This window comes from Nipponia nippon, unplaced genomic scaffold (genome assembly GCF_047370975.1).
Source record: "Nipponia nippon isolate SJK-2023a ecotype South Korea unplaced genomic scaffold, ASM4737097v1 scaffold_23, whole genome shotgun sequence".
In the NCBI taxonomy this organism is placed as follows: Eukaryota; Metazoa; Chordata; class Aves; order Pelecaniformes; family Threskiornithidae; genus Nipponia; species Nipponia nippon.
In genome coordinates, this window is record NW_028262340.1 from 7507097 (window position 1) to 7532269 (window position 25173).

Sequence of the window (25173 nt, forward strand, 5' to 3'; positions counted from 1 at the left end):
ACATTGTTCAGACCAAAAAGCGTGCAGAGCTCCAAAAAAGAGTGAGATTTACTTCTTGGTACCCAAGAGTCTGCAGAGCTGGGCTAATTAACATATGAAATTTGGTCTTATGCTTTCAGGTTTAAGCCAGCCTCTAATTAGTAGGGATTAGGAGATTTCCTGAACCATCCTCTGTAGCATCTGGCACTGAGCATCCCTGGGAGCAAGATGCTGCGCAGGTGGTGCGTGCGCCGGAGCCGCGCTGGCAGTCCCATCGCTGCAGCCTCCTCAAACGCAGCTCCGGTTTCCCTGCTGCATGCTCAGCTCGCAGCCCCGGCCCATCAGCTGCAGCTGATCAGGCATGCTGACGAGGCTGACAGGCCTTGATTGCAATTAAGTTGCTGCTACTCATTGCCCTGGGCCTGTTTTCCATCAGCATGGGCAGTTCAGCATGCACAGCCGTCAGCCTGATTTTATCGGTGATCCAGGCGAAAGCAGCCAGGCTATGGAGATGTGAGAATAGCTTGAGAGCATGATACAAAAGAGGTTGCAAAAAATAGAAAATTCAGGTCGTGGTGGTTGGGGGGGGAGCATGTGAGGATCGTGCTAAGAGGGCATGGGAATTAGTGTGTTCATTTGGCATCACCGGGGGCGAGCCCACCCGCTGCCCCTCTGTGTTGGGGGGCTGCAAGGGACGTGAGAGCAGCTGGGGCTTTGCTCTCTGTTTGTGCCCAGCTGCACGGAGCAGGGCGAGGAGCAGCACGAGCCAGGCTGGGGATCTGGGAGGGGGAGATGGAATATCCCTCGCTCCGAGAGAGGGGGCTCTCGGTTCTGGCCTGGATGCAGCTCCAGGCTTCTTAAGGATGCTTAAAAACCTTACTTTTGGGTGGCAAAAACTTCAGGATAGAAACACAGCCCCATGCTGTGTGTAACAGCACCCGTTCGGCTGCTGTTAAAATGAGTGTTTCACGTCAGACTTTGTTTCCCATCTCCAGCCTGGTGCTGCTTTCTGACCGGCGCTGATCCTGGGCGTCCTGGTGTCAAAGGCCTGCATGGTGATGCTGGAGCTGGTCCCATCTCCAACCTCCGGAGAGCCCTTTGCAGCCTCCGGAGACACAGCACGACTGCGGTGACCGATCCCCCGTGACCGAGCGGCGTACGTACACTCGCTGCAACCAACAGCGGCTCCCGGCCGAATACCGGTACAGTCAGATGCTTATTTCTGCAATATTTGATACTATGTGTATTTATAATGCCCTTTCTCCGTAGATCCCAAAGCATGTTAACTGACTCATTAACGACACGTTAATGACTGGTAATTCAAGTCCTAAGCACGCCCATAAATGAGAAGTTTTACTGACAGACTGAAGCGAGGATCTGAGGTCCGGGTTGGTTACAGCTCAACCTCGTGGCGGTGGGGTGAGTTGAGGCGATTCCCCGAGCCGGGGAGCTAACGGGGAGCGGCTCAGCCTTTTCTGCAAAGCCCCGAGACGCTGCACGGCCGTGGGAGGGAGTTTTGTCATCCTGCAGACAGGGTATGTCCCCCTTGCCAGCTACTCGCTTAATCAGGGCAACTCACAACATTATGGCCAACAAACGTCAATGAGAGCACATTTGTAGTTGCTGGTGTTATTTTCTCCTTAATGAAATGTCAAAGGAAGGGAAAACAGCAGCAAATGTCAGCAATTGGTCTTTTATCACATAGACGGTTAGACACAGGCCTTCTCAGCAAAGATGCCAATTTATTAGGAGGCAAACGTCGGATGGATTTGACAGAGTGGAAGGAGCTCAGATTTCCATTAGTGATCACCTTTTAACCAGCCCCAGATATGCTAATTTGCTATAAATACGAAGACAGTGGAGTGAATGAGTAAAGCCTTGGGAGCATGCGCTGTCCCTGGCTGGGACAAACTTGGTTAATCCAAGCGGGGAGCAAACGAACACCCCCCTCGCAGGGAAGCACAATGACTGCCACTGAACTTAGTCTGGGGCCGCGTGCGCGTCGTAAAGGTTGCTCAAAGAAATCAGGGATGGCTCGCTCGGCTGTGGCCCCACCAGCTGGGAAAACACATCAGCGTGACAAAAAAAAGGCAGCAGTTTCACTGAAAAGCTGCATTTATTTCATTGTGATTTGTGGATGCAAACACCGTGGCGGGGAGGAACAGCGGCGAGGATTTCCTTGTCTTTCCTGGACAGAAGGGATGATGCTGGATGTCAGGAACAGCGGAGAGGAGCAGCCCCGCTGCTGCAATACTGGAGACGCAAACTTGTGTGTTTCGGTGATGCTGCAGAGCTGAAAATAACCTTGAGAGTGTACGTGCGGAAAGAGCCGGTAGCTCGTCAGGAAAGACAACAATTAACGGGGAGATGGATGGGTGGTGATCGGCTGAGCACGGTGGGGCTGGGGAGGTCAGCCACGGGGTGCTCGCAGTAGCGAGAAAGCAAGAAGGGTTCAAAAAAAATCGCTGCTGTGCCGTGCTCAGCACTCGGACATAAATAAATAGGTTTGACTTTGCTTTCCTGGCCTGCAGAACCTGCCTGCCCCGGGGCTCCTCTGGCGGGGGGAGGCCTGGGCCGCCCAGCGCCAGCAGGTAGCTGGGTGCGGAGCTGCGGTTTTGGGCTGCCTGATGCTCTGCCTTCCTGGAGGCAGATGACACTAGTCGTTTTTTACCATTACGGGGATATTTTAAATTTATGACTGTCAGGGAGGCTTGGATGGCTCAGCCATGTTCAAGACCTTGATTTGATGGCTCCTCTCTCCCAGGCTGCTGTCATGGTCCTTCGCCCTCCAACTTGAGCGGTGACGCTTGAAGAAATACGTTCCGCTACTCCCCTGCGGCAACACCCGCCCGAGACAGCGCAGTCAGCAAAGCGGGGGGCAAGCATCGGCACCGGTGCTGGGATCCAGTGGGAAAACTCGGCGGGGGCAGGCAGCGCTGCAGCTGGGTCCCGCACCCTTCGCAGTAACGACCGGAGGAACAGAAACGCAGCCCCTGCGCCGTGAAGGGAGCTACAAAGGTCAGCGCAGGAGTGGCTGTAGCAAGGGAGGACTGCAGCAGCAGGAACACTGCGGATCTTTCCCCGTCGGGATCGTGGCCAGTAACTGCCCTGTGAAGTTGCCGCGGAGGAAATGATGGGAAGGAAGCAGCAGAGCAGCACGCAGGTGCAGAAGCCGCTGCCCGAGCGAACCGGAGCACGGTGTGATATATTTAGCCAGCGGTGGTGCAAAATACAGAAATAGGAAAATAAATCACGGATGTGTCCGATACCTGCCCGGTGGCTTTCTCGGGCTAGTTTGTCAATGGATTAATTGCAAAGGTGTCTGCCTTAACTCATCGGTTATTGGCAAGCAGGAAGCCCTCCGGTGAAATGCGGGCTGCTGGGGGGGAGCTAAGCTCCGTCAACCATTTAGTGAAACATTTGAGCGTGTGCTTACAACCCTGGGCTTCAGTTAGGTCTGAGCATGTGCTTGAAGTAAGCGCAGAGAGTTAAGTGAGTTGCTGCACAGAGATGGATCTATGTATATGCTTAAATTTGTTCCTGACACAGCGATTTTTCAGGTTTTTTGGTATTTGTGTGCTGCTGCCTTTAGAGAGCCGCTCCGATGTGGTTAGCCCTCGGGGGGAAGTTTCTTCTTTCAAGTTTTGGTTGCCATCCCCAGCTCTCCCCTGCTCAGATTCAAACCAGGCACTAAATGGAGACGTAGCAGTGGCACCGTCCTATTTTAGGCTGGGCTTTTTGGCGGAGAGATCCTGCCTAACCCTTCCGCTCCCCGCTCGCGTCCTGCGGAGGGGAACCAGCCGCCGGTGACTCCCGGGCTCCCAGCTACAAATGTGAGCGGGGAGTGGTAAAATTTAACTAAAAAGGGATTTTTCAATTACACAAATGGTTCTGTGAATAATAGGCTTTGTAAGGCATTATTCTACAAATCCTAAATATGGGGTTTAACCTCCTCGTTATTATCCCTTTAATTTCAGAAAGCCTTTGAGGGCCTTAATCTTCCATACAATTATGTTCAGGCCGAGTTAAAAGCACGCTGGCGGCCGCGGTGACACGGAGGGGCGGCACGTGCTCAGAGTAACCTTTATCAAACACGGTATTAAAATATCATATCCCATTTTCTCATCCCGGCATGGGGGCAATCAAACGCCTCCCAGGGGCAAACGCCCCTTTCTTTGGCGTCGCCGGAGCATGCCGAAGCGGGGCGATTGGGGTCGTGCTGTTGTGGAGCCCCGGGAAGGGTCTCCTGCCCCGAATCTGGGTCGGACCCCCCCGTGGAGCTGCTGTTTGCTGCCTCCCCCTGCTCCCGCAGGTGGCTCTGGGGACATCGGGGGTCCCCAGGTCTCCCGTGGGGAAGCTCTATGGGGCGCAGTAGCTCCCCCCATCTGGGGGGGGCCCCCCCAGGTCTCTGCCGAGTCTCGGGGTCCCCGCAGCCCCCCGGCCCCCCCCCCCGGCCCTGCCGGGGGCTCCCCGCAGCCCGGGCGCAGGGCGAGGGGCACCGCGCAGCTCCGGGGACCTCCGGGGGGGGGGCGTGGTCCATGCGGGGCGTGGCAGCGTGACGTCACGGCGCCGCGATTTGCATGCGGGCCCCGCCCCCGGACGCGGTCAGCGCTGGCGCCGCAGGAAAGTTTGCGGCGGGGCCGGGAGCGGGAGCGGGAGCGGGGCGGCGGCGGCGGCGGCGGCGGCGGCGGCGGCGGCGGGATGGACGCGCTGAAGTCGGCGGGTCGAGCGCTGCTGCGGAGCCCCAGCGTCCACAAGCCCTCCTGGGCCGGCGGCCGACACAAGAGTGAGCCCCGCCGCCCTGCTTTCCCCGCAGCGCCTCTCCCCCCGCGCCCCCCTTCCTCCCTCCCGGCTTTAGCCCGCTTCTCGCCCCCCTGCACCCATTTTTCCTCCTGCACCCCCTTTTAACCAGGTTTAACCCTGTTTGCTCTCCCCCCCGCCCCTTTTCTATGCCTCGCAGTATCCCCTTTCCGCGTTACTCCTCTCGCACCCCTTTTTTCACCCCCCTTTTTGCCCCCTCTTCCCCGCATGGCACCCGCCTTCCCCCTGCGCCCCTTCCCCGTGCAGCCGTGGGGGGGGGGGGGGGCTGTCCCTGTCCCCCAAGCCAGGGCGAGGGACGGAGGAGCCCGGCGGGCGGTTTCTGGCCTCGTCCCACTGCTGGCTCCGTCACGCGATCACTGGCCCATGGGCGAGCGGCCACTTGGCCCCTGCCGGGCGTCCTCCCGCTGCGGCCGGGGAAGGGGGGACCAGCGCGGCTGACCCCTGCCCGGAGCCCCGAGCATCGCAGCGGGAGGGTGCCTTGCCCTGCCTGCACCCCTTGCCACCTGCAAGCGAGATCAAACTTCTTCATTTTACTAATCCGATGAGATTGACCTGGCACCGTGACACCTTTTCGCTGGGATTAAGGGCCAACGGCTGCGGGACGCGACGGGGCGGCTGGCTGGAGGAGGGCGGCCTCGGGGGGCCGCATGGCGGGCGCGGGGTGCTGCCCCAGCGTGGCCTCGCGGGACGTGCCCACAAGGACGTGCTCCTCGAGATGCGGCAGCCCTCGGACTCGCCCTGAGCCGCTGCGGAGTCGCCTTGCAAAGCAGCCCGGTGCCCTTCGCCGGGCAGGGGGCATCGCCATTGCCCCACGGGACGGGCGCGCCCCAGGCCCGGGCGCAGTCGTTTGCGTGAGGTGGCGGCGAAGGGTGCAGAACAGGATGCGCGGCGGAGCGCGCGCCTGTCTGCGCTGCCTCCGGAGCTCCTTCCTTTCCGAAAGCACTTCGGTGGCTGCACCCAAACCGCCCCTGTTTCCGTCCCGGGCCAGCGCAAGCTGTGGGTGCCCAGGGCCCCGCTGCAGCCGGCATTGTCCCAGGCAGTGTGGGGTGCTCAGGGGGTCCCCGTCCTCAGTGAGGCCCCGAGCTGCCCTGCACGGGGTATGGGACCGGGGGGCATGCACCTGGCTAGCAAGGCAGGGAGCGTGGGGCAGGCAGCTGCCCGCCACCCCAGCGTGCTCGCCCGGCTTTGGCCGCCGAGGGTGGGAGGACAGCGGCAGCACCCTTGGCTTTTGAGAAATCCAGACTTTTTGCTGGCACCCTCTGCTTCTAGCTGGGATGCGAGGTAAACGCAGTATCCCGCCTGTCCTCGGTTTTTCTTTTCCCTGTTTGGGGCTGGGGCCTGCTGCCGTGTGTCGGGCGTGGAGCCCCTGCCCTCCTGCAAACTCTCGTCTCCCCAGGGGACCGCTCCCACCCAGCTTCCGTCACTTCACCCTGAGCCGGTGCCGGGCCGGCCGGGGCGGGTCGCTGCTCGGCACCCACGCCCGGCGCTGGGAGCGGTGCTGGGGCTTATGGCTTATCTCCCGTCTCACCTTCGCCGGGAGGCTGAGTCTCCTCCCGTGTCCCTGCAGCCCTGCCCTCCCGGCGCTGCGGGTTTGCAGGGAGCTGCCGAGTTTGGCCCTGCTGCTTGGAGGCAGCCGAAGGAGGCCGAATACAAGGCAGCAAAGCCTTCAGGGACGTGTTTTGTCTGCAGCGAGCAGAGGCTCTGCTCCGGGAGCCCTATCGCTCCCCAGGGCCGTGGGCGCCTCGGGAGGCTGGGGTTTGTTGCCCCCTGCTGAAAGCAAGACCCTCCTTAAACACGAGAGCAGCAGATCCTGGGTTGCCAGCTCCGTGTTTGGAGGTTGGATCCTGTGGTGCAAAAATTTCAGGCTTAGAAATAACCCCCTGACTTCTAACGCGGTCCCAAGCTTCTCTCTGTGTCTCAGACCCTGCTTCCCACCGCCTAGCACGTAAGGGAAGAGGCTGGTGGCCTCCTTGGCGATCCCAGGGGAGAGCAGAGGCCTCTCCCCGGTGAAGCTTCACCTGCGCCATGGGCTCCTCAGGGCTGGTGGTGACCGATTCAGCGAGTCACAGCGCATTACGTGGATCCCTGCGGCTGTGTGCGTGGGCTTCGCTAGCGGCAAATCCTGTCTTAGCCTCTGCGGGCAGGCGGTGGTTAGCACGGGGTGAGGTTATTGCTGAGCGTGGGGCGGCACCGAGCCCTCCCCTGCGCCTGGCTGGGGCTGGTGCTCAGGATCCCCTTGGTTATGGTGTGGGCCTGGACGCTCACAATTAAACTGAGGAGCTGATGGATCTTAAAGGGTCGCTACCATTTGCTGTGGCTTGTGGAAAAAATTCTGGGGGGGTTGTTCTTGTCTCTGCCCCGTCTCCTTCCCCCAGCGCCTCACGCCAGCCGTGGCAGCACCGTGAGCTCCCAGCTGCTCGGGCACGGGGGTCCAGGCGGTGGCTAAACCATCACCGTGCTCGTACCTAAACCCTCCCTCGCGGCTTGACGGGTGTCCTTGTGCATTTGGGAATCTAAGAGCCTCTGTCACCTCTCTAGAGCTCCCGGAGAACTGGACGGATACCCGTGAGACGCTGCTGGAGGGGATGCTCTTCAGCCTCAAGTACATGGGCATGACGCTGGTGGAGCAGCCCAAAGGCGAGGAGCTCTCTGCGGCTGCCGTCAAAAGGATCGTGGCTACCGTGAGTGTCCATGCTGGAGCAGAGCCCTGTCTCCTGCTGCTCAAACGAGTCTGTCACCGGGGAGTTTCAAAAGCCGCAGGTCTGAAGGCAGAGCTGTCCGTCTGCAGGCTGGGGGGTGCCAGGATTGCAGGTCCGGCGCTTCCAGGGGCGAGCAGACGGTGGTGGGGCAGGCAGAAACGCAGACAGTGGCACTGGCAAGCCCTTGGGACCAGCCCCAGCCCGCGGATGGGGCAGGCTGCGGGGAGCTGCGTTACGTCTCTGAGGTCTGGCTCCCCTTGATAAGCTCTGGGTGACGCTGGGTGTGGAAGGAGCCTCTGATCTGGTGACATCAGCCTTCTCTGGGGTCATCTCTCCTCTTGCAAGGCAGGGACAGCGTTTCGAGCGTGGCCAGCGCGTGAGCAATTGCTGGCATGCAGTTCTGGGTTTTCCTTCCCGGGATTTGGAGGGTTAAGAGGAGAAGGGAGCAGGACAGCTTGCTCCGGTTCCCAGCCAATGCAGCCACCGTCCAGCTGTAACCTCTGATGCAAGAGGGAACAATTTTCAGCCATCCTCTAACACCAAGCCTCCCTGGAGCCCCTGCTCACCAGGCTCCAAGTAAAATTAATGCTTTTAAGCCCTTATAAAACTGAACGAGGCAAAGACCCAATTGTACAGTTAACCATCATAAAACTCAATGGGGTGGCGAACTGCGCTGGGTAATGACGGATCCTTTCCTGGCACGTGCTGAGCTGGACAGGAGGAGAGCGCTCGCATGAAACGGGAGCCGCTGGCAGAGCCCTTCACGTCTGCTCTGATCGACCGAGGACGGAGCCTTTAAATAAAAGCCTGAGGCCAGCCTCAGAAGGGCAGGACTGACCGCCGGCCGGCCTGGATGCGGCTCAAGTGAGGTCCCCAGGGAGCAGGGCTGAGGATCCAGGTCTGCAGTCTGCAAGTAGCTAGCTGTGGGGATTTGGTTTGGGGGTTTTTTGGGGGTTTTTTGGGGGTTTTTTTTGGAGAGAAGCTGGGCGGTGAGCTAATGTAACCTGAAGGCTGAAAACACGAGACTAGTATATAAGAGAAAGTGGCCCTTAAAAGTCTCGTTACTTTTTAAACCAGTGTTCTGACCGTGGTGTGGGGATGCTTTGCCGCTCGAGCGCGGTTTGGCAGCACAGCTCAAAGCCGGCTGCTTGGGAGCCCGTGTCCTGCAGGACCGTCCTCCTCCCTTGTTCGTGCTGGTGTTCCCCTCCGCTCCGGAGCTGGCCCTAAAGACAGAACTCCCCGGGGTGTCGCAAAGCGCTCGCGCGGCTCGGCCAGAGCAGCAGCTGCTTTGTGCCGATGGCCGCGGGCAAACCCTCGCGGAGGTGCTGGGCCTGTGCAGCGTGGGGTGGACGGTGTCTGTCCTCGTCTCGTTAATGCCAGCAAAAATCCCCGCTTCAGGGAAGGAAAAGTTTTAATGAGTGCCTTCTCACACCTGGTAGTAAATTCAGTCTCTAGTACTAACGAGTGCTATTAATATGCCTGTTAGGTGGTGCGTACCTGGAGTCTCTGCTCTGCTCAGGTACCTTTGGACGTATCGGTGTTAAAGTCTGTAACTTTCCCTGCCTCTTTTCCTTCCAAAGGCGAAAGCAAGTGGAAAGAAACTGCAGAAGGTGACTCTGAAAGTCTCGCCCAGAGGGATCATGTTAAACGACAGCGGAACGAACGAGCTGATCGAGAACGTCTCCATATACAGGTGGGTTACGGGATGCCCTTCAGCGGGTGCGTGCCCCAAGGCTCCTCGTCTGCTCCGGTCTGCACCCACGCTGAGCTGGCTCCTCGCTGGCCTTCACACCTTGATGGAAAGTGAAGGTGGGGGATGGAGGGTGGTTGCTAAATTTAAGGTAAATTTATGTCTGGTGCAATAAGTGTCCAGCCAGGGGTAAGGAAAGACGTGACAAGCCTGGAGGTGTCGTGTGTGTGGACTGCAGATCCACAGCCAAGCGCCCCACACATGGCTTTACCGCCTGTTTTTGGCAATAGAAATGTCAAAGCACCCAGGGTGACGGCAACAGTCGAACTTGGAGGGTGGCCAGAGCATCTCTGAGCGGGCGAGGACGCGAGCGCCAGAGCTGGGGTGCCCTCCCCTCGCTGGCTGCTCTGCACCTCTGGTACGTTCAAGTAGCTCTGACAAAGAGCTGGGCTGGGACGGCCGTTGCGACCTAATGCCAGCATGGGGAGGGCGAGGATGCGTTATCCCGTACCCACTCCTCAAGTATTTCAAGTATTTGGCAAGTATTTCTTCCAAAAAGGCTGGAGGCAGGTGCAGGCCTGGCGGAGCAGAGCTCAGCTCGGATCTGGCCCTTCCCATCTCCTCCATCCCTTCTCCCTCTTCATCCCCCACACTCTGCTTCTGTCCTTCGCCTGCTGCTCTGTCCCCCTTTGCTAAATGTGGGATGGGGAGCACTGGGTTGGGGCACTCTCTCTAACCAGGCTACTAACCCGCTTGCTTTTCTCCAGTTCAAACTCGGCAGTCGGGTACAGCTGCTGCCGCTGAGCCCCCCGCTCAGATAAACCCGCTGCTAAAGAGCAGAGCTGGGCGAAAATAGGGATCACTGCGCTGGTGTAAAAGCAGGCAGAGCCGTGGGGCCGGGCTTTTTAGACGCTGCCTTAAATTCTCCCTAGATGCTTTAACAGCCATCGATAAAGCTGTTCCTCCCGGTCGGTGCTCATGCACGAGCATCCCCTCGATTCAGTTGACTGAAGTCAGCGCATCCGAAACAGGCTGTTGGCGTGGGGCCTGACGCTGCTCCCCGGAGATGCTGGCGCTGCGGGAGCGGGGTTCCCGGCGAAAGCCGGGGTCTGGGGGGGGGTCACCTCCCCACTCTGCGAGCGGGCTCTGCCCATGGCAGCCCCAGGGCTTTCCTCTAACGCCTCTACTGTCTTCTCTTCGGCTTTTCTATTCACCGGGATGATGCTGGCTCTGAGCTCTTGCCCCGGGCCATGTGCTGGGGCAGGACGGCGTGGCCGCAGCTAAAACGCAGCCACCGTCACCGGGTGTGCCACTGCCAGAGGCCTCGGTCGTAAAACTGGCTCGCTTCAGAGGCGGGTGCGAGTTATCCTTTCCCTGGAGATTAATGGCCATCGAATATCGAGCTGAGCGCTGGGGGGTGCTGGAAGGGCCACGTGCCTGCGCAGACGACCTTCCACGGCTTCGTCGCGATTTATTAAGAGTGGCCGCGCCGCTTTGGGAACAAACGGGAGGAAGGAGTGAGCCTCCAAGTGCCTCTTTAATCCAGAGCACGGCTCAGCTCTGGAAGACAAAATATAGGCCATCGAGCAGAAGCATCCTCACATGCAGCAACAAACTAATGCAGTGTAAATAAATTTTGAATGTGGCTTTTTAAGTCCCAGCATCTGCTGGGAACTGGGACCTTCCAGTCCCCTCCCTGCAAACTCTCGGGGGCAGCGAGAGCAGGAGCTGAATGGGCATCGTGAGGCCATGGGAAAACTTTTACTGAAGCGTCCCACTTTTTTCTTGCGTTTTCTCTTTCCTTACCACCTCTTTGCTCTGTCCAGGGAAGAGGCTTTGCTCGCTGCTAGCGCCTGCTGCCTTGCACTAAACCTCCAGGGCTGCTCCTGTGCTCGCTGGCCTCAGACGAGACGCTCAGTCCTGCAGCTCCTGGTGCAGATGGACCCACGGGAGGCAGAGGTGGCCGATGCTGAGGGACCCGCTGCCCCGCAGAAGGGAGCTGAGCCCCCGGTCACAGCCTGATCTCCCCAGACAGGTCAGCCTGTCGCTCTTCCAGAGCCTTGTTCGGCATTTTGGAGTGAGCTTTGCCCTGCCTGGGGGCTGAGAGAGACTCTCGGCCGTCCTGGGGATGCTCCACTGGGGTGGCCAAGCCTCCTTCCCCGTGTCCCATGTGCTCAGGGGTCTCGGAGCATCCCATGCATCTGCTACTGCGGATCTCAGAGCCTGAATTTCAGCCTTTCCAACAGCTTTTCTTGGGCACCCCTGCATCAATTTCTTGCCCTGGTTTGAGCCTCAAGATTAAATCGTAGGCTGAGAACAAGTCCTCCTCTCTCCTTGCAAGCTTATTCTCCAAGGAAAATCTTCCGGAGCCTCTCTTTTAAAGGCAGAGCATTTGTCAGGCGTAGTCCCAGGCTGGCACACTGCAGGGTCTCTGCCTTCTCTAACCTGTCCTTTCCCACAAGGCGAAACATTTTCTCTTCTCTCCTGCTTCTGCGTGTGATGGATGTGGTTCACGCTGTGGCTGCGGGAGTTGCTCTGGGCTTCTCTTACGCTCAAGCCAGTGGCGTCGACTCCTCCGCTTTGGGAAGGAGTTGCACCGAAGCCTGGTAACGCTCCCACGCTCCCTCTGCCTCCCCTGCTCGGCCCCGGAGCTGGAAGCCCTGGGGTAGGCGCTTGCGGGCAGGTCAGCGGCGGGGTTGTTGATCTCCCTTGCACACAGTGCCCCGGACAAGACGTTTCGTTCTGTCTTTCAGGATATCCTACTGCACAGCAGACAAGATCCACGATAAAGTGTTTGCCTACATTGCCCAGAACCAGCTCAATGAGAACCTGGAGTGCCATGCCTTCCTCTGTACCAAACGGAAAATGGTCAGTCCAGAGGAAGAAATGGGGATGTGTAGGAGGAGGAAGCAGAGAGGGGCTGTGCCGGGGAGGTAACAGCTCTGCCCCTAGTTAGAGCGAGGGCCCTGCCCCGGCGAACAGCCGCAGGAGAGCACCCACCTCCTGCTGCCGTCGCTGCCTGCCCCTGGGCGGTTTAATCCCAGCGATGCTGCCCAGTGCCAGGCCGTTGCTCTTGAGCAGGCGTAACTCCGGGCTGGATTCAGCCCGTTGTCTGGGCAGGTAAAGGCCTTTCTGCCCCAGGGTCTGGAGCCGGGGTGAGAGGACCTGGCCCTGCACCGGCACCTGGAACCCCCCTGCCGTGCTGCGGTCCCAGCTGCTGGGACTCTTCCCCTACTAAGCATCCACTTCCCCGGGCTGCCGGAGCCGGCCTGAGCCCGGCGCGCCGAGAGGCTTTGGCAGGCGGGGAGGTCTCCGGGGAGGCTGGTAGCGAGGTGCCCGGGAGCAGCCTCGTTGATGGGAGGCATTTCGCCAGCGGTTCTGGGCTCACCGCCCTGGCTTCCTTCCATTTCTTGCCATTGAAGCTCCTTGTCCGATTTTTAGCAGCTTCTTTGCAGATGGGGCCGTGTCCTCCCTGCGGGAGCAGCGCAGGAGACCCTGCTGCATGCCGAGGATGGGGCTCGGAGCCCCAGAGACCTGGGTATAGAAAACGGTCTCAGGCTCTTGCTTTGAACCCACTTGCAGGATTTTTTCCTGCTGATTCAGTGCATCAGGATGGGCAGGGACCCAGCACTGATGAGCGGGCGAGGGAGAGAAGTGGATCACTGGGCACTGGCTGCGAGTGGGGCAAGGAGAGCCCTGGGGGTCCCTCCAGTGGGGCCGGAGCTGGGGCTGAGCCCCCTCCCCGCGGCAGGAAGGGGCTGTAGGGGAGAGGAGGGGCAGGTCAGATCCCTCTGCCCCCAGAAACCTTCCCCTGTGCCTCTTGCGGGGCCCAAGCAGAGAACGGCATCTCCCGAATCGGCAGGGAAACCTGAGAGCCGTTCCCACCCGCTGCATCCCGGCGTGGCGATCCCTGGGTCCCGATGAGCATCCCTGTGCCCGGAGCGCGGCCGCCGCAGCTCTGTTAATATTCTGCGCTTCTCCCGACTCGTTTGGGTTTTTTTTCCGGGGAGAGAATAATGGAAGCTACAAGTTGTCTCTCCTTTCTGCGGCGTGCGCTCCCATCCTTGCACGGCGAAGATAAGCCTTGCTCCGCAAATTAAAATTTAAATCTCTCCAGTGCTAAAAGAATTCTCTCAGTGGCACATCAGCTCCAAATAAAGTTCTCCAAGGCCTTTTGTGGCAACAACTAGAAATATAATTTTTTTCCTTGTCTTTAAGACGCACGAACATCGTGCTGGTAAGGTGATGCCCTGCTCCCAGGCCAGGGACCATCCCTGCCCCAGGGCAGGGTCCCTGAACGTGCGCGCAGCTACCAGTCACGGGCATATAATTAGTCCATATTTTTAGTTCATGGGTAATTCTCAATGGTAGCTGGGTCTATTAAACTTGATTCAGATGTGACAGCTTAAATTGTAAACAGCTGTGAGGAGTTTCATACTTAATTACCATATTTAAGTTTTTGCTATAAAGCGTTTGCACTTCCATCAAAGATGTAAATAGCTCCGACATTCAAATGAGCTCTCCTGCTTTGCAGGGCTTAATTGGCACCGATAGGTTTGCCGGGTCTCCTCGCCCCTCCCGCGCAGGAGCGCCTGGCTTTTGGGGGACGCCTCTGCTCCCTTCGCGCTCCCCCCGCGGCTCCGTCCTCCGAGCTGCCGGGGCTGCGGGTTACGGACCCGCGTCTGGGTATGTTCAGTTTGCAGCTTCGTAAAACGAACTCACATCTCAAGGCTCCTGCAGCGTGCCAGCCTTGCAGAGTGTTACTCGTTATCTCCTTGCGCTTCAGCTGCTCGTGAGCTCTGCCTTCTCCTAATGAAACTGGCATTTATGTCGCTATTTATACATCTCCAGCAACTTGGGCTATTTAAGGGTGTGGGGTTTTTTAATGCTGCTCCAGCTCCCGGCCTGGGGAGGAATGGAGGGAGCGAAGGAGAAGGTGTCCCTGCTCCTGCTGCGGCCCTGGCTGTTGCAAAATGACCCCACGCTCTTGGTCTAAGCCAGTGAGACCCCAGCTTCGCTCGGGGCGGCCAGGGGAAGACCCTGGGGTCTCTTTCGTCCTGCCTCTGAGATTGCTCCCCATTGGAGAGAGCTGCAAATTCATGCCGTTTTACCCTGTTGCTCTCAGAGCATCCTTGTGCGTGCAGTCGTGCGCGGTGCCGGGGAGGGATGGACCGCAGCTCTACACATCCCTCCCTGGCCCTGGTGCGGCCGACAGCGGCGTGCTCCAGGGCTCGGCCCGGGCGCTGATTCCCTTTGAGGTGTTGGTCGTTCTGGTGGGTGATGCTCTGCAGTGGGTGCAGCCCAGCCCTGGAGCGGGGAGCCGTGTCCCTCGGGGAGCTGCAGCGCCGAGCCTGGGGCTGTGCAGCACTCGCGCTTGTTTGGATCACGCTTAGGCGTGGGGTGCAGGAAGAGCTGCGCGCGCCCCGCGGTCAGGAGCAGCTCTTCTCTCCCATCCGTCAGCGCGATGGCCGCGACAGCCACGTCCCTGCCTTCTCCATCTTCCCATTACACCTAAAGATGTGTCCACAGCGAGCTGCATGTCCTACACGGAGCAAGTCTCTGCTTCCATCAATATTTGATCTCCCCTGCCCAGCCAGGCGGGGAGGGCGCAGAGCAGAGGACTGGTTGGATCCAGGTTAACGTGAATCTGCAAAGCAAAACCTCCAAATGATGTAAATCTACATGAGGGCCCGTCGATTAACGTGCTGCCTCCCCACTGTCTTTCCAGGCCCAAGCAGTCACCCTCACCGTAGCCCAGGCCTTCAAAATCGCATTTGAGTTCTGGCAAGCAGCTAAGGAAGGTGAGTTTTTTCCCCTCTTCCCACTCTTCACGTGAAAGTTCAAGGGATGACTTCGGGGTTTTTCCAGCTTTCAAGTGCCTTTTTCCTCTTGCCTCCAAATTTCCAGGCTGCTGTCAAGGTTGGTCCGACCGCTGGTGTGATTTAAGGCATCTGCCTGGTTTTTCTCAGCAGCCTTGTAAATCCAGCCCGATTTTGGCTGTGCTCCTCTCTTGCAGGCGGGGTGTGAAGGACCTGGTGCTTCTCCGTGGTACCTCAGAGCCCTGCCGCTGTCAGGATTTTTGCTTTCACCCTCCACGAGATTATAAAATGCACCCAGAGCCTGGGCTGCTGTGGGCAGAGGAGACCTGGTGGCCGTCCTAGCCGTCCCCCCGTCCCTTCTCCCTAAAAGCTCGCGGGAAAGCGCTCTGTGGGCAGTGACGGGGTCTCCTCCTTTTGCAGAGAAGGAGAAGCGGGAAAGGTCCATCTTGGAAGGAGAAGGGACGAGCAGCCCCAACTCGGAAGCCCCTGTCCACCCCGATGCACGTAAGTCACCGACAGCAGAGCTTTGCTTCAGGGTCGGGAACGGGGAACGGCCTGAGGTCTGCAGGGTTTGCGCTGGACAGGGCAGGCTCCTGGGAGGGCTTTGAAGACCAGCGAGGAGCAAACGCTTCTGTCGTAGCGGAGATGTTGCCCTCAGCAGAGCGCTTGGGACACAGTGGCCGCCTGCCCAGCCCTTCCATCTCCCCCTTAAATATCTCACGCAGCCCCTCATACACAGCTGCTGCCACCCCAAATCTGTTTGCTTCTGCCCCCGGCAAACTGGCCATAATTTCCTTACGAGCTTAGCATTGGCCCCCACATCCCACGTTTGATTTTGGGTTTGTCTTGGACCTGAAACACTTGCCATCCCATCGGCTGAAGGAGATGGGCATCCAGGTGCCACTCCGCCTCCGGCTCCCCTAAGGAAGGAGAGGTGTGTGAAAATAAAGCAATTCAACAGTAAACCCCCTCGTAATTCAGTGCCTGGCCATGGGTCCTCTGCTGCCTCTGAAATGCAAGACGCGTAGCCAGGGAGAAGTGGGACAAGAGGCTAATCTCTCTTCCATGCTGGCCACAGAGATAAGAGGATTTGGCATGGAGGAAAATAGCATTAAACTGGGCTTCCTTCCAGGCTGGCACGTCTCATTTCTTCATGTGAAGGCCCAGGACTGGAGGAATCTGTCACAAACGGTGGCACACCGGGATCAGCGAGGCTCGGGGCTGCCACGGGTGTAGGAATGGGCCCCGGCGTCTGCCTGGGGACGCGCCGCAGCTGGGATGCTTCTGCATCGCCCTTACTGCAGGGCGATGGGGAGGATCTGAGGGTTCCCTGAAACAACCCAGCCTGCGGTGCACCGGCAGCCCCCAAGCTACAGACCGCTCTTCACCCAGCGCAGGATTTGCCCTCGGTCCTGTAAAATAACGATGCATCTTTGCAAGATGCTGAATCGATGCCGTGGGCTGAGCTGTGGATATTGCTCGCAGTCTGTTCCCGCCCTGGGCTGTGAAGCCCCGGGGCTGGGATGTCCTGGGGCTGGGATGGCTCAGCTTTGCCTGGCGCCGATCCTGGCTCACCCTGAACGTAAGCGGGCACCCAGGAGCTTCTGCTGACGGCTGCTGGAGGGATGAGCCGGGCAGTCCTCGCCCGCGTCCCTGTCGAGGGGGTCTTGGGTGCCTGATCTGAGCATCGCAAATTCTTCAGGCTGAAACCACAGCGCCCACTGGGGTGAATGCAGCTCCTGCACGTTAAAACTCAGGGCCATCCTGAAGGAATTGGATGCAACCCTTTAATTCCCCTCTTGAGGGGAAGCAATTGCTGCAAAAAGGCTTTGTTTTGTGTCACCTCTGTTTTCCCCTCCCCTGCCTCATTCCCTCTCTGCTCTGTTCACAGCAGCAGCCACAGGGAACTTGCTGGATTTAGAAGATCCTGCCAAATCGCCCCTGAGCGGCAGCGCAAACTCCCCACACTTGGATAACAGCATGTTTGGGCCCAGCTCCTCTGTCAATAACAACGTGGTGTGGGTAAGTGTGTGCCCGGGGCACCGCGGCCTCTGCCGAGCCGGGGGCAGGGAGCGATGCCAGGTCTCGTCCTGGGGCTTTCTCTTGGATAAACCCCCCGGGAGCTCCGGGGTGGCTGGGCCGTTCAGGCAGGGTTTCAGAGATGCCCGAGCAAGCGGGGTTTCGGTGTCCTACTCGAAATGATCGATTAGTGTTCGAGTACCTACTGCCCTTTTTAGGCTCTGTAAATAAATGAACAAGATTGCGAGGCGCTCTGAGAAACGCCACTGTCAGGTAATTGAATATTACTTATTCTCGAGCAGCATTTCTCAGTGGTTTGTCACTTAATTGAGAGCCCACCTAACTGCTCTGTTCAGGGGAAAAAATCATTATGTTGCTGGCTTTTGTTTACTGTTCACTAAAACCAGGTTATATTTATGTTCGTTATTACTCTCATTTCTTCCTCCTTCTTGTTTGCGGCTGTATCATCTGGCCTGTGTGAGCATGGATGGCTTCTCTAAAAGGTCCTCAGTCATCTGGCTTAATGGCTTCGTGGCCCACTAATAGAGAAATAACGACCCAGGCCCCGTGTCTGCGTGCGCACCCGCAGGGGAGCCTCCTCCGCGCCCAAGAGCTCCGTCACCGACTGGGCTGGGGCTTCAAAGCCCCACTTGACCCAGGACCTCGTCCCCGCCACGTGCCCTCTCTGCAAACACGCAGTCCGCTAAATTTTGGAGAATTGAATGACAAAGGCCTTTGCCTGGAGCCTGTTTCTTGAGTCTGCCAGGTCTGAGCCTGAGGCTTTTCGGGTTAAACCTGAAGATCAGCTCTAAGTCATATCAAATCCTGGAGGCTTACCAGCGGTCTCCGACCCCTCCCTTCTTGCAGAGTTTTCATACTTTACATATTACATTAAGTCTGTAAGTACATCACAAGGTTTTGGGAATAGTCAAGTCTGTCCGTGGCAAAGCCCTCGCACAGAGCCCATCTTCCTGCATGGGAAACCCTTCTCCCGCGAGCAGCTCCAGTGCTCTCCCTGGGACACCTTCAGAGCAGACCTGAGACGAAGGATCCCAGAGTTGCCTGCGAGCAGCGTGGGTCCCTCCTGGGTGCCGGTGCAGAGTTGCTTTCTGGGTTCCTGCTCCAGAAGAGCCCTGAGGGTGGCCCGCAGCATCTGCGCGAGCTCCGTCCAAGTTCCCCCTCTTAGCAGGAACCCGCAGCGTGTGCCAGTCTCGTGGCAGGAGCTGGAAGAGCCGAGGGCTGTGGTTAACCCCAGAGAGGGATGTGGTCCAGCTGATGGGCCAGGTCCAGTCCACGCAGGCAGTGGGGCAGAATCAGCCTGGTTTGGAGATTGTGGGAAAGGGCCAGGCCCCCGCCCGGCCCTGGGCTGCGGGGGGAGCGCGGCGTCCCTGACCCAAGCCCTGGATCTGCTCTGAGGACGCCCGGACCGCCCGGCGTGACCCTCTTACCCTGGGGCTCCTACGGAGTGAGGTAAAACCTGCCCAAGGAGAGGAGTGTTGCTTTAGGCACTTGGAAGTCGATATACACATATATTTTTTTTGTCTGCCATGCTCAAGCGCAGAGCCAGATCTCTAAATACACTTTTGTGCATTCTCTTAGCAACTACTTCTCTCTCTTTTTATCTCTTTAACAAAGGAAATGGATGATGGTCTGGACGAGGCATTTTCAAGGTAATTCTCATAACTCCCTTTACAAGTTCATGCCACCGGGGACCAGCCCGGGAGACTTGACTAGTGACTGGCTTTTAATAATGCTCCTAATCTAATCAGCCGCCGTGATCTGACCTAGGCAGCTGCCCCATCAGTGCCTCAGCTGTTAATTGAAAGATAGGCTTTGAGGCTGGCTGATAAGCCAAATATTTTGACAACCTTTTAAGGATGGAGAGAGGCTGTATGTGATAGGGAATTTAATTCCCCAAGCAGTTGGTGTCCGCTCCTGCTTGCCAGGGTGGTTTGAGGCTGCCCGTTTCCAACTCCCGTGTTAGCTGCGGCAACGCTGGTCCCAGCTTCTGGCACGGGGGACTTTACCCTTCCTCGCCCCTCCGTGAGGTTTGGGCTAACCCTGGGATCTCGTTCCCATCTGTCCCCAAGCCAGCAGCAGCTGCGGAGGGCGGCCTCCCTGCTCCTCCGGTCCCTGTTGCAGCGCGGTTGCGTCAGGGCGACTCTGTGGCGCCGATTTTGAATTCGTGCACCTGAGCACATTCAGAGTTTGTGGCTTCGTGTGGCTTAGTTCGCACTCCAGTCCAAATTAAGAGCTTCCCTGTACCTGCACGCCGAGCAATCCAGCAATGTTAAACAAATCCATTTTCTTTCAGGTGAGTTTTCCTGCCTGTCCTCGTGCGGGCAGGCCCCTGCGGGGTGACGGGGATGCTTTAGCGTTCACGGGTCCCGTCCTCCAGGTCAGGGCACGAAGCCACCCGGCCACTGTTTGGGCAGCGTGAGCTGCGGAGGCCCCGGTTTGGGCCAAGAGTTGCCTTGGGTGCAGATGCTACGGGCAGCAGAGAGGTGCCGGGACCCTTCCTCCGGCCGGGAGGTGCTGAAGGAGGGAGTCAGGGCCGAGCCCAGCACCGCCACCTCCCCGAGAGCCTCTCGCGTCCGCCGGGGTGTGCAGCAGCACAGACCCTGCCTGCTCAGCCCTAAGGAAACAGCCTCCGAGCCTTGTTCGGCGCTCAGCAATGATTTCCAGCTTTCGCTTCCACAGTAGCCCTGTCCCAAGTTGTGCTCGATAAAGGGGCTGCTTGAATTTATGTCTTAATGTCGTCTATTTTCCTCACCTCTGTTCCTTGCCCTACTTAATTAAGCAGATGTTGTTGGTTGCGGTCTTTTGTTTTGCATTGCTGGATGCCGAGCTGTCACATCACCCTTGGCCTTCCAGTGACTCAGTATTTGGACTGCTCATCCACCGAGGCAGATGCTTCTGACAGCGTTCCTGCCGCAACATCATCACTGGTCATTTTTCTTTTTTATTACAAAACGTGCATGTGGCCAGTTTAATCTGAGGCTTGTTTGACACCGTGCTTCCCCTGGATGAAACACCAAATATTTGAGTTAACCTTTTGGCCCTGGGAGAATTGATGCTGCAGTGTTACCTTTTCACAGAGGTATTTAAAAACACAACAGCAAACTGGGGCTTGTTCGGTTTTGTGGAACGTCTAGGATGGGCTGAGATGAAGACCCTTTAGGGCTGATCTGAGTCCTGCTGCGTCTTAGCCCTGAGTTAAGCGCTCGGGCCAGGGCGTGCGGCGGGCGGAGCGGCGGCAGCGAGCTGCAGCACAGGCTGCGTGTGCAGACGCAGCGCCGTCAACATCGAGTCACTGCAGTGAGGCTGCTCCCTTGGTCGGTGCAGCCTTGCCGACGAGATAAGATCCCAGCTAAGGATGCACGGCTCGGGGGAGGAAAACGGCACCATTCTGCCAGGCCATTAATACACGGGGTGTCCAGACTGCAAATTCCCTGGATGCCTGTAGGGGAAATGTTAGGATAAACCAGCAGCAAAGCTGCAACGAACTTGAGAGCGCTGCACATGTTGTGTGCCAGCTCTCCCCTTACTGAATTATTCCATTCCGTTGGAGGATTTTGAAATGTGGAACTGCAGCTAGGGTTCGGCATTACGGATGCATCAAGCGTCCAGGCTATAAACGGCACGGATTTGTGTTCTTACTTTCTGTTTTTCTCCCCTCTTAGACTGGCTCAGTCGAGAACAAACCCTCACGTCCTCGACACAGGACTGACGGCTCAAGACATCCAGAGCGCAGAAACGCTCTCGCCTGCAGACTGGAACAAAATAGATTCCAACACAGGCGAGAAGGATGATCTGTTCACGTTTTGAGGTCGGATGCATCTAACAGCTGACGTGAGAAGAACCGCTAAAGTCTGTGGACTGAATCACGCTGTTGCGGGTGCCGTACGCAAGGGACTCCTGAGGGCTCTTCACCAAGTCAGCTGATGTTACAGCACAGTTTAGACCAAAGCTTTAGAAATCTAATGCAGATTTTTGTACCTTGCTTTTATCTAAACCACGAGATGCTCTTCAACATATTTATTCATAGCCGTTACAGTTTACATATGTTATCGGAAGGTGTGTAGAGCATCTACAGTGTTAGGTGGCAATATACCACGGAAGGACCTTCAGCAGTGCCTGTGCCTCTCTGAAAAAGACTATGCAACACCAAAGTCGCTCTGTATATACTTTTCTAGACAAAGGTCTGCAGATGCAAATGCAATTGCAAGCACAACTGTTACTAATCCACTGTTTCTTGAACAACACATCACCTGCCTAGGCGGAGGGAGGAGATTTGCAGCAGCTGCTAACAGTGTTAAAATCGGAGGTAGCAGAGATCTCGCTTTTGTTGTGAGCGTCTGCGGCGCTCTCGCAGTTGTCAGTCACCCCTGCGCGTTCGGGCTGTTCCTTTGCCGGCGTCGTATGGGAACTGACACTTTTTTACCCAAAGACTCTATGAAGTTTTGCACTTTAAAACTTGAACTGAAAGCAATGGTCCGAATTGTCAAGGTAAGCAGTGCCTGTAACTTCTCTTCAGAAGCTATTTACCCAAAAAACCCCCTAACCTGGCAATGCTGCAGGTCTGTTTCAAAACTGACTGCTCACGCGCGCCGCTTCTGATGCGACTCGAGCCACCAAGGCTCCGCTGCACCGGTGGCTTTAACAGCAAAACCACCGGGGAGTAACAATTCGTTTTGCTAAAGCGTGTTGGAAGTTGCAGGCCGGGTGAAGCCAGCAGCACAACAGATCCATGTTCTTAGCTCTGCTAAGTGGATTTGGCTGCGCGTGCCTTTTTACCGTCTCAAAACCATTCGGTTGTTGCTCAGTCAATAGACTCAGATGGAATTGGATGAGGCGAGACCGATACCTGGCTGTTCAGTTAGCAGGAGGTGCCCCTTCCAGCGGGGCTCCGATCCTCTTCCCACCGAGAGCCGCAGCTCCCGGGAGGCTCGGGAAGCTGTCTTCATCTGCTCTGGGGACCGAACATAAGTAATGGAGGTATAAAGCTTATGCTAATTAAAAGATTAAGTTTAATGATCCTAAATAGTCGCACTGACAGTTTGCAGTGTTTGTGGCCTTATGTGAAGTATACTAATCTGTTTTATAGATTTGTAACTTGGTTTTGAAACACTAATTCATTCCCCAGATAGCTCTTTATAACTCTCTTAAAACTGCTTGCAGGAAAAAAAAAAAAGAAAAACCTCTTTGTCAGCTGTAAGAATTTATTAGGAAACAGCTGAGTGACTCTAACTTAGATTTGATTTTTTTTTTTCCCTAAGTGTTGTTGTGATACGGTATCGAGGACTTGTGAAGCTGAGTCATCGTGTCTCTCAATAAAATGTGTGCTCCGTTTATCCTGCAAAATTGTGTTTAAGGCAATTTTACATCTTCCAACTACTGCGCCTATGACTTATTTGATCTTACGTGTAACGTCACTCTCGCCGTTGAAGGCATTACTCAAAGTTTGTCCGTGCCGCAGAGGCACGCGGTAGAGCCGTGAACCCGTTGCGCGAGCGACGCCGGAGCTGGCAGAGGCGCGGGGGCAAGCGCCTCGGCCCGTCCCCGGGAGCGCCGCTCTCCTGGGGCTGCAGGAGTGGCCCCCGAGCGTTGCGCTATGCGTGGGTCTTTCTCCTTTTCTAGAGACTCTAGGAGCATTTACTGAAATGCACAGTACTATATATGTATGTATATAGTTTAAGAAATCCTTCTGCTGTAAAGAATATCTGTACTGAGGAAGATAAAAGTTCTACCATTTTTTGGAGTGTCTGTGCTGGGTGACTTTATTTTTACCGCGGTCCTTTTAACCCGTAGAAGCCTTTGTGTTTCTGACTGGTTGAGTCCTCTGTCTCCCTTGACGCGTAGCAGTAAGCGACGGGAAGCGTCCACGGGAGGTTTGTGTCCATTGGAAGCCTCCTTCCAGGGCCATCGAGGTGGGAGAGCAGCTGCCGTTAGACACCAGCCCGCGCCGCTCGGGAGGTGACCGCTGCAGCCTGCCTGGTAAATCCGTCCCCGCCTGAGCCCCCGCCGCGCCGGGTCGGCCTCCGGGTAAGGCTGGGACAGAGGACGGGAGAGGGAAGTCGGTGCTTCGGTCTCATCTGCAGGCAAACGTGGTGCTGGTAACGTCAAACCCCAACATTTTTAATTGATAGAGTTGCTGAGTTGCTGTGCAAAGCACTGCTCCCTTGGGGGGAGTTTAATTTGTACAGCTGCTGCCTAAATGAAGGCAGCCCGGAGAGCCCAACGCCGCGCTGCGCGCTCGGCCTCCCCCGCCTTTGCCAGCCGCGAGCGGGGTCCCACGGCCACCGGCTGCTCCCGCTCCTCGGGGAGCGCGGGGGGCTCCTGGGGACGCTGCCGGGCAGCTGTAACCCGGAGCAGCCCCACGCTGCCTTCGGGCTCTCAGAGCTGCGGGCAGAGCAAAGGGGCTTTGCAGAGATGCCTCTACCTGCAGCGTTAGGCTAACCAAACAAATTCAGTAAAAGTTCATTTTTCTGTTTAAATTGCCTGTTCCAGCGTGAGGAGATGCCCCCGATGATGAGTACTCGAGGACTGGCAGCCTGCGCCTTCGTGCATAACCAATGGCGGTGCCGAGGAACAAATTGATCTTTCAGTTTTGATGTGACCTTTTTTTAAGTGCCGGTTAAGAAATTTCCAGCATCCATCTCCTTCCCCCCGACGGCCGCGTGCTTGGGAGGGAGGACGGGGCTCAGCGTGGTGCGAGGCGGCCGCGCCACGAAATGGCAGCTGCCTGCACGGGCGCTGCGGCATCGGCCGGGGGCCGGTGACTCTGCCGGCCCCAGCCCCGTGTCTCCCCGGGGGACGTGGAGAGGCTTTGCTGCCCGTTTTCCTCCCTTCTGCCTCAGCTGTGGCTGTGCTGTGAAATGCCGGTCCGTCACCCTGCGGTGGCACGGGGTGTACGTGGGAGGTAACGGCTCCATCCATCCTAGGGCCGGTAGCCAGCGTGGGCGAGGCAGCTAGCTCAGAGCCCGTCTTCAATCTCCCTCCCCAAAGCACCTGCTAAAGAAATAAAACCTGCGGCTAGCGCAAACCACGTACTTCAGAGCTCATTTCTTTTACTGCCGGCGCTGTAATTCGTTGAACTCATTTAATGCATCCCCCAAAACAACAAACCCGGCCTGTAGCTGCCTGCCGTCTCTTCTCTGTTCAGCGAGTGCTCTCGAGCGATGGGCAGCCGTGTTCCGTGCGTCGGGGCCGAATCCAGCAGCGCAGCAGGTACTGAGCTCGGACCTTCTCTCTCCTCAGAGCGCCGAGAGGCTTTGTAAATTCATGCCAAGCCTGAGCGAGAGCTGTAGGGCTGTTGTTACCCAGATCATTCTTTTTTAAAGTACAAATACAGAGAGCAACATTTCATCTGAACACCTGAATGCTGTATTATGGTTTTTTATAGCCAGCCCCAGGGTGCCGGAGCCGTGGGCTGCTCTGCAAGGCTTTCTGTGCTCTGAAGCAAGAAGAAATAACCAACCTGGTGGAGAAGCACAAATGCGTTTTGGCTGGGGATGGAGGGGGGAATGGAGGGGGTGTTGGCTGAGCACCGCTCTCCTCCACTCTTAGGCGTCGGCGTTCCGTGACGGCTGTCTGCAACAGCAGCAGCAATCTGCCAGACCCCGATGAGATTCATCCCTGCCGAAGCCAAGGGGAGCTGAACCAGAAAAAACGCCAGGCTAAGGCGATGTTTGCTGAAAGCCTTGCCGCCAGCCTCGCCTGGACCCGGGGCAGGGGCTTGCTCAAGAGGAGCTCGCCACGGGTCAGCAAATGGCGCTGAAAGGGTATTTTGCAAGCGTGTCTCTGCCTCTGCTTTTGAACTTCTTCCAGGGTTTGCAGCACTTAATAGCAGGAGACGATATTGCAGCGGGAGACAGGAGCAGTGATACAGGGTTAGCAAATGGCTTTTGTCAAAGTTTCCATCGCAGGGAGCTGCGGAGCCGCAGGCCAACGCGGCCGCTCTTGGTCCGCACGAACGACGAGGGGCGCGGGGTTATTCTGCCAAATCCCTTCAGTGTGTGAAAATATCTCCTTCCGAAAAACCTGTAATTTTAGTGCCAAAAATCCATAAACTTGTCAAAAAGTGAACTTTTTTACGCCCCTCCTTCAGAGGAAAGCCTGCTGACCCTCTGGGCCCGCTTCCCCT

General features: G+C 57.2%; 1 protein-coding gene across 10 annotated transcripts; it reads left to right on the forward strand.

Annotated features, from left to right (window-relative positions):
• Window positions 1-4552: 4552 nt before the first annotated feature.
• Window positions 4553-22788, forward strand: LDLRAP1 (low density lipoprotein receptor adaptor protein 1). 10 transcript variants are annotated; one of them, XR_015705497.1, is made up of 10 exons: window positions 4562-4765; window positions 7339-7481; window positions 9080-9192; window positions 11943-12057; window positions 14918-14990; window positions 15429-15512; window positions 16900-17030; window positions 18663-18697; window positions 20711-22025; window positions 22307-22788. XR_015705497.1 is itself a non-coding variant. In XM_087761022.1 (9 exons), the coding sequence occupies exons 1-9, from the start codon at window positions 4681-4683 to the stop codon at window positions 19343-19345; spliced, it is 783 nt and encodes a 260-aa protein (XP_087617148.1). In that variant the 5' UTR covers window positions 4553-4680; the 3' UTR covers window positions 19346-20852. The 10 variants fall into 10 exon arrangements, 6 of the variants coding, with proteins under 6 accessions (XP_087617148.1, XP_087617149.1, XP_087617144.1 ...); XM_087761022.1 differs by lacking the exon at window positions 22307-22788 and having other exon boundaries at window positions 4553-4765; window positions 19342-20852; XM_087761018.1 differs by having other exon boundaries at window positions 20711-22788.
• Window positions 22789-25173: the final 2385 nt, after the last annotated feature.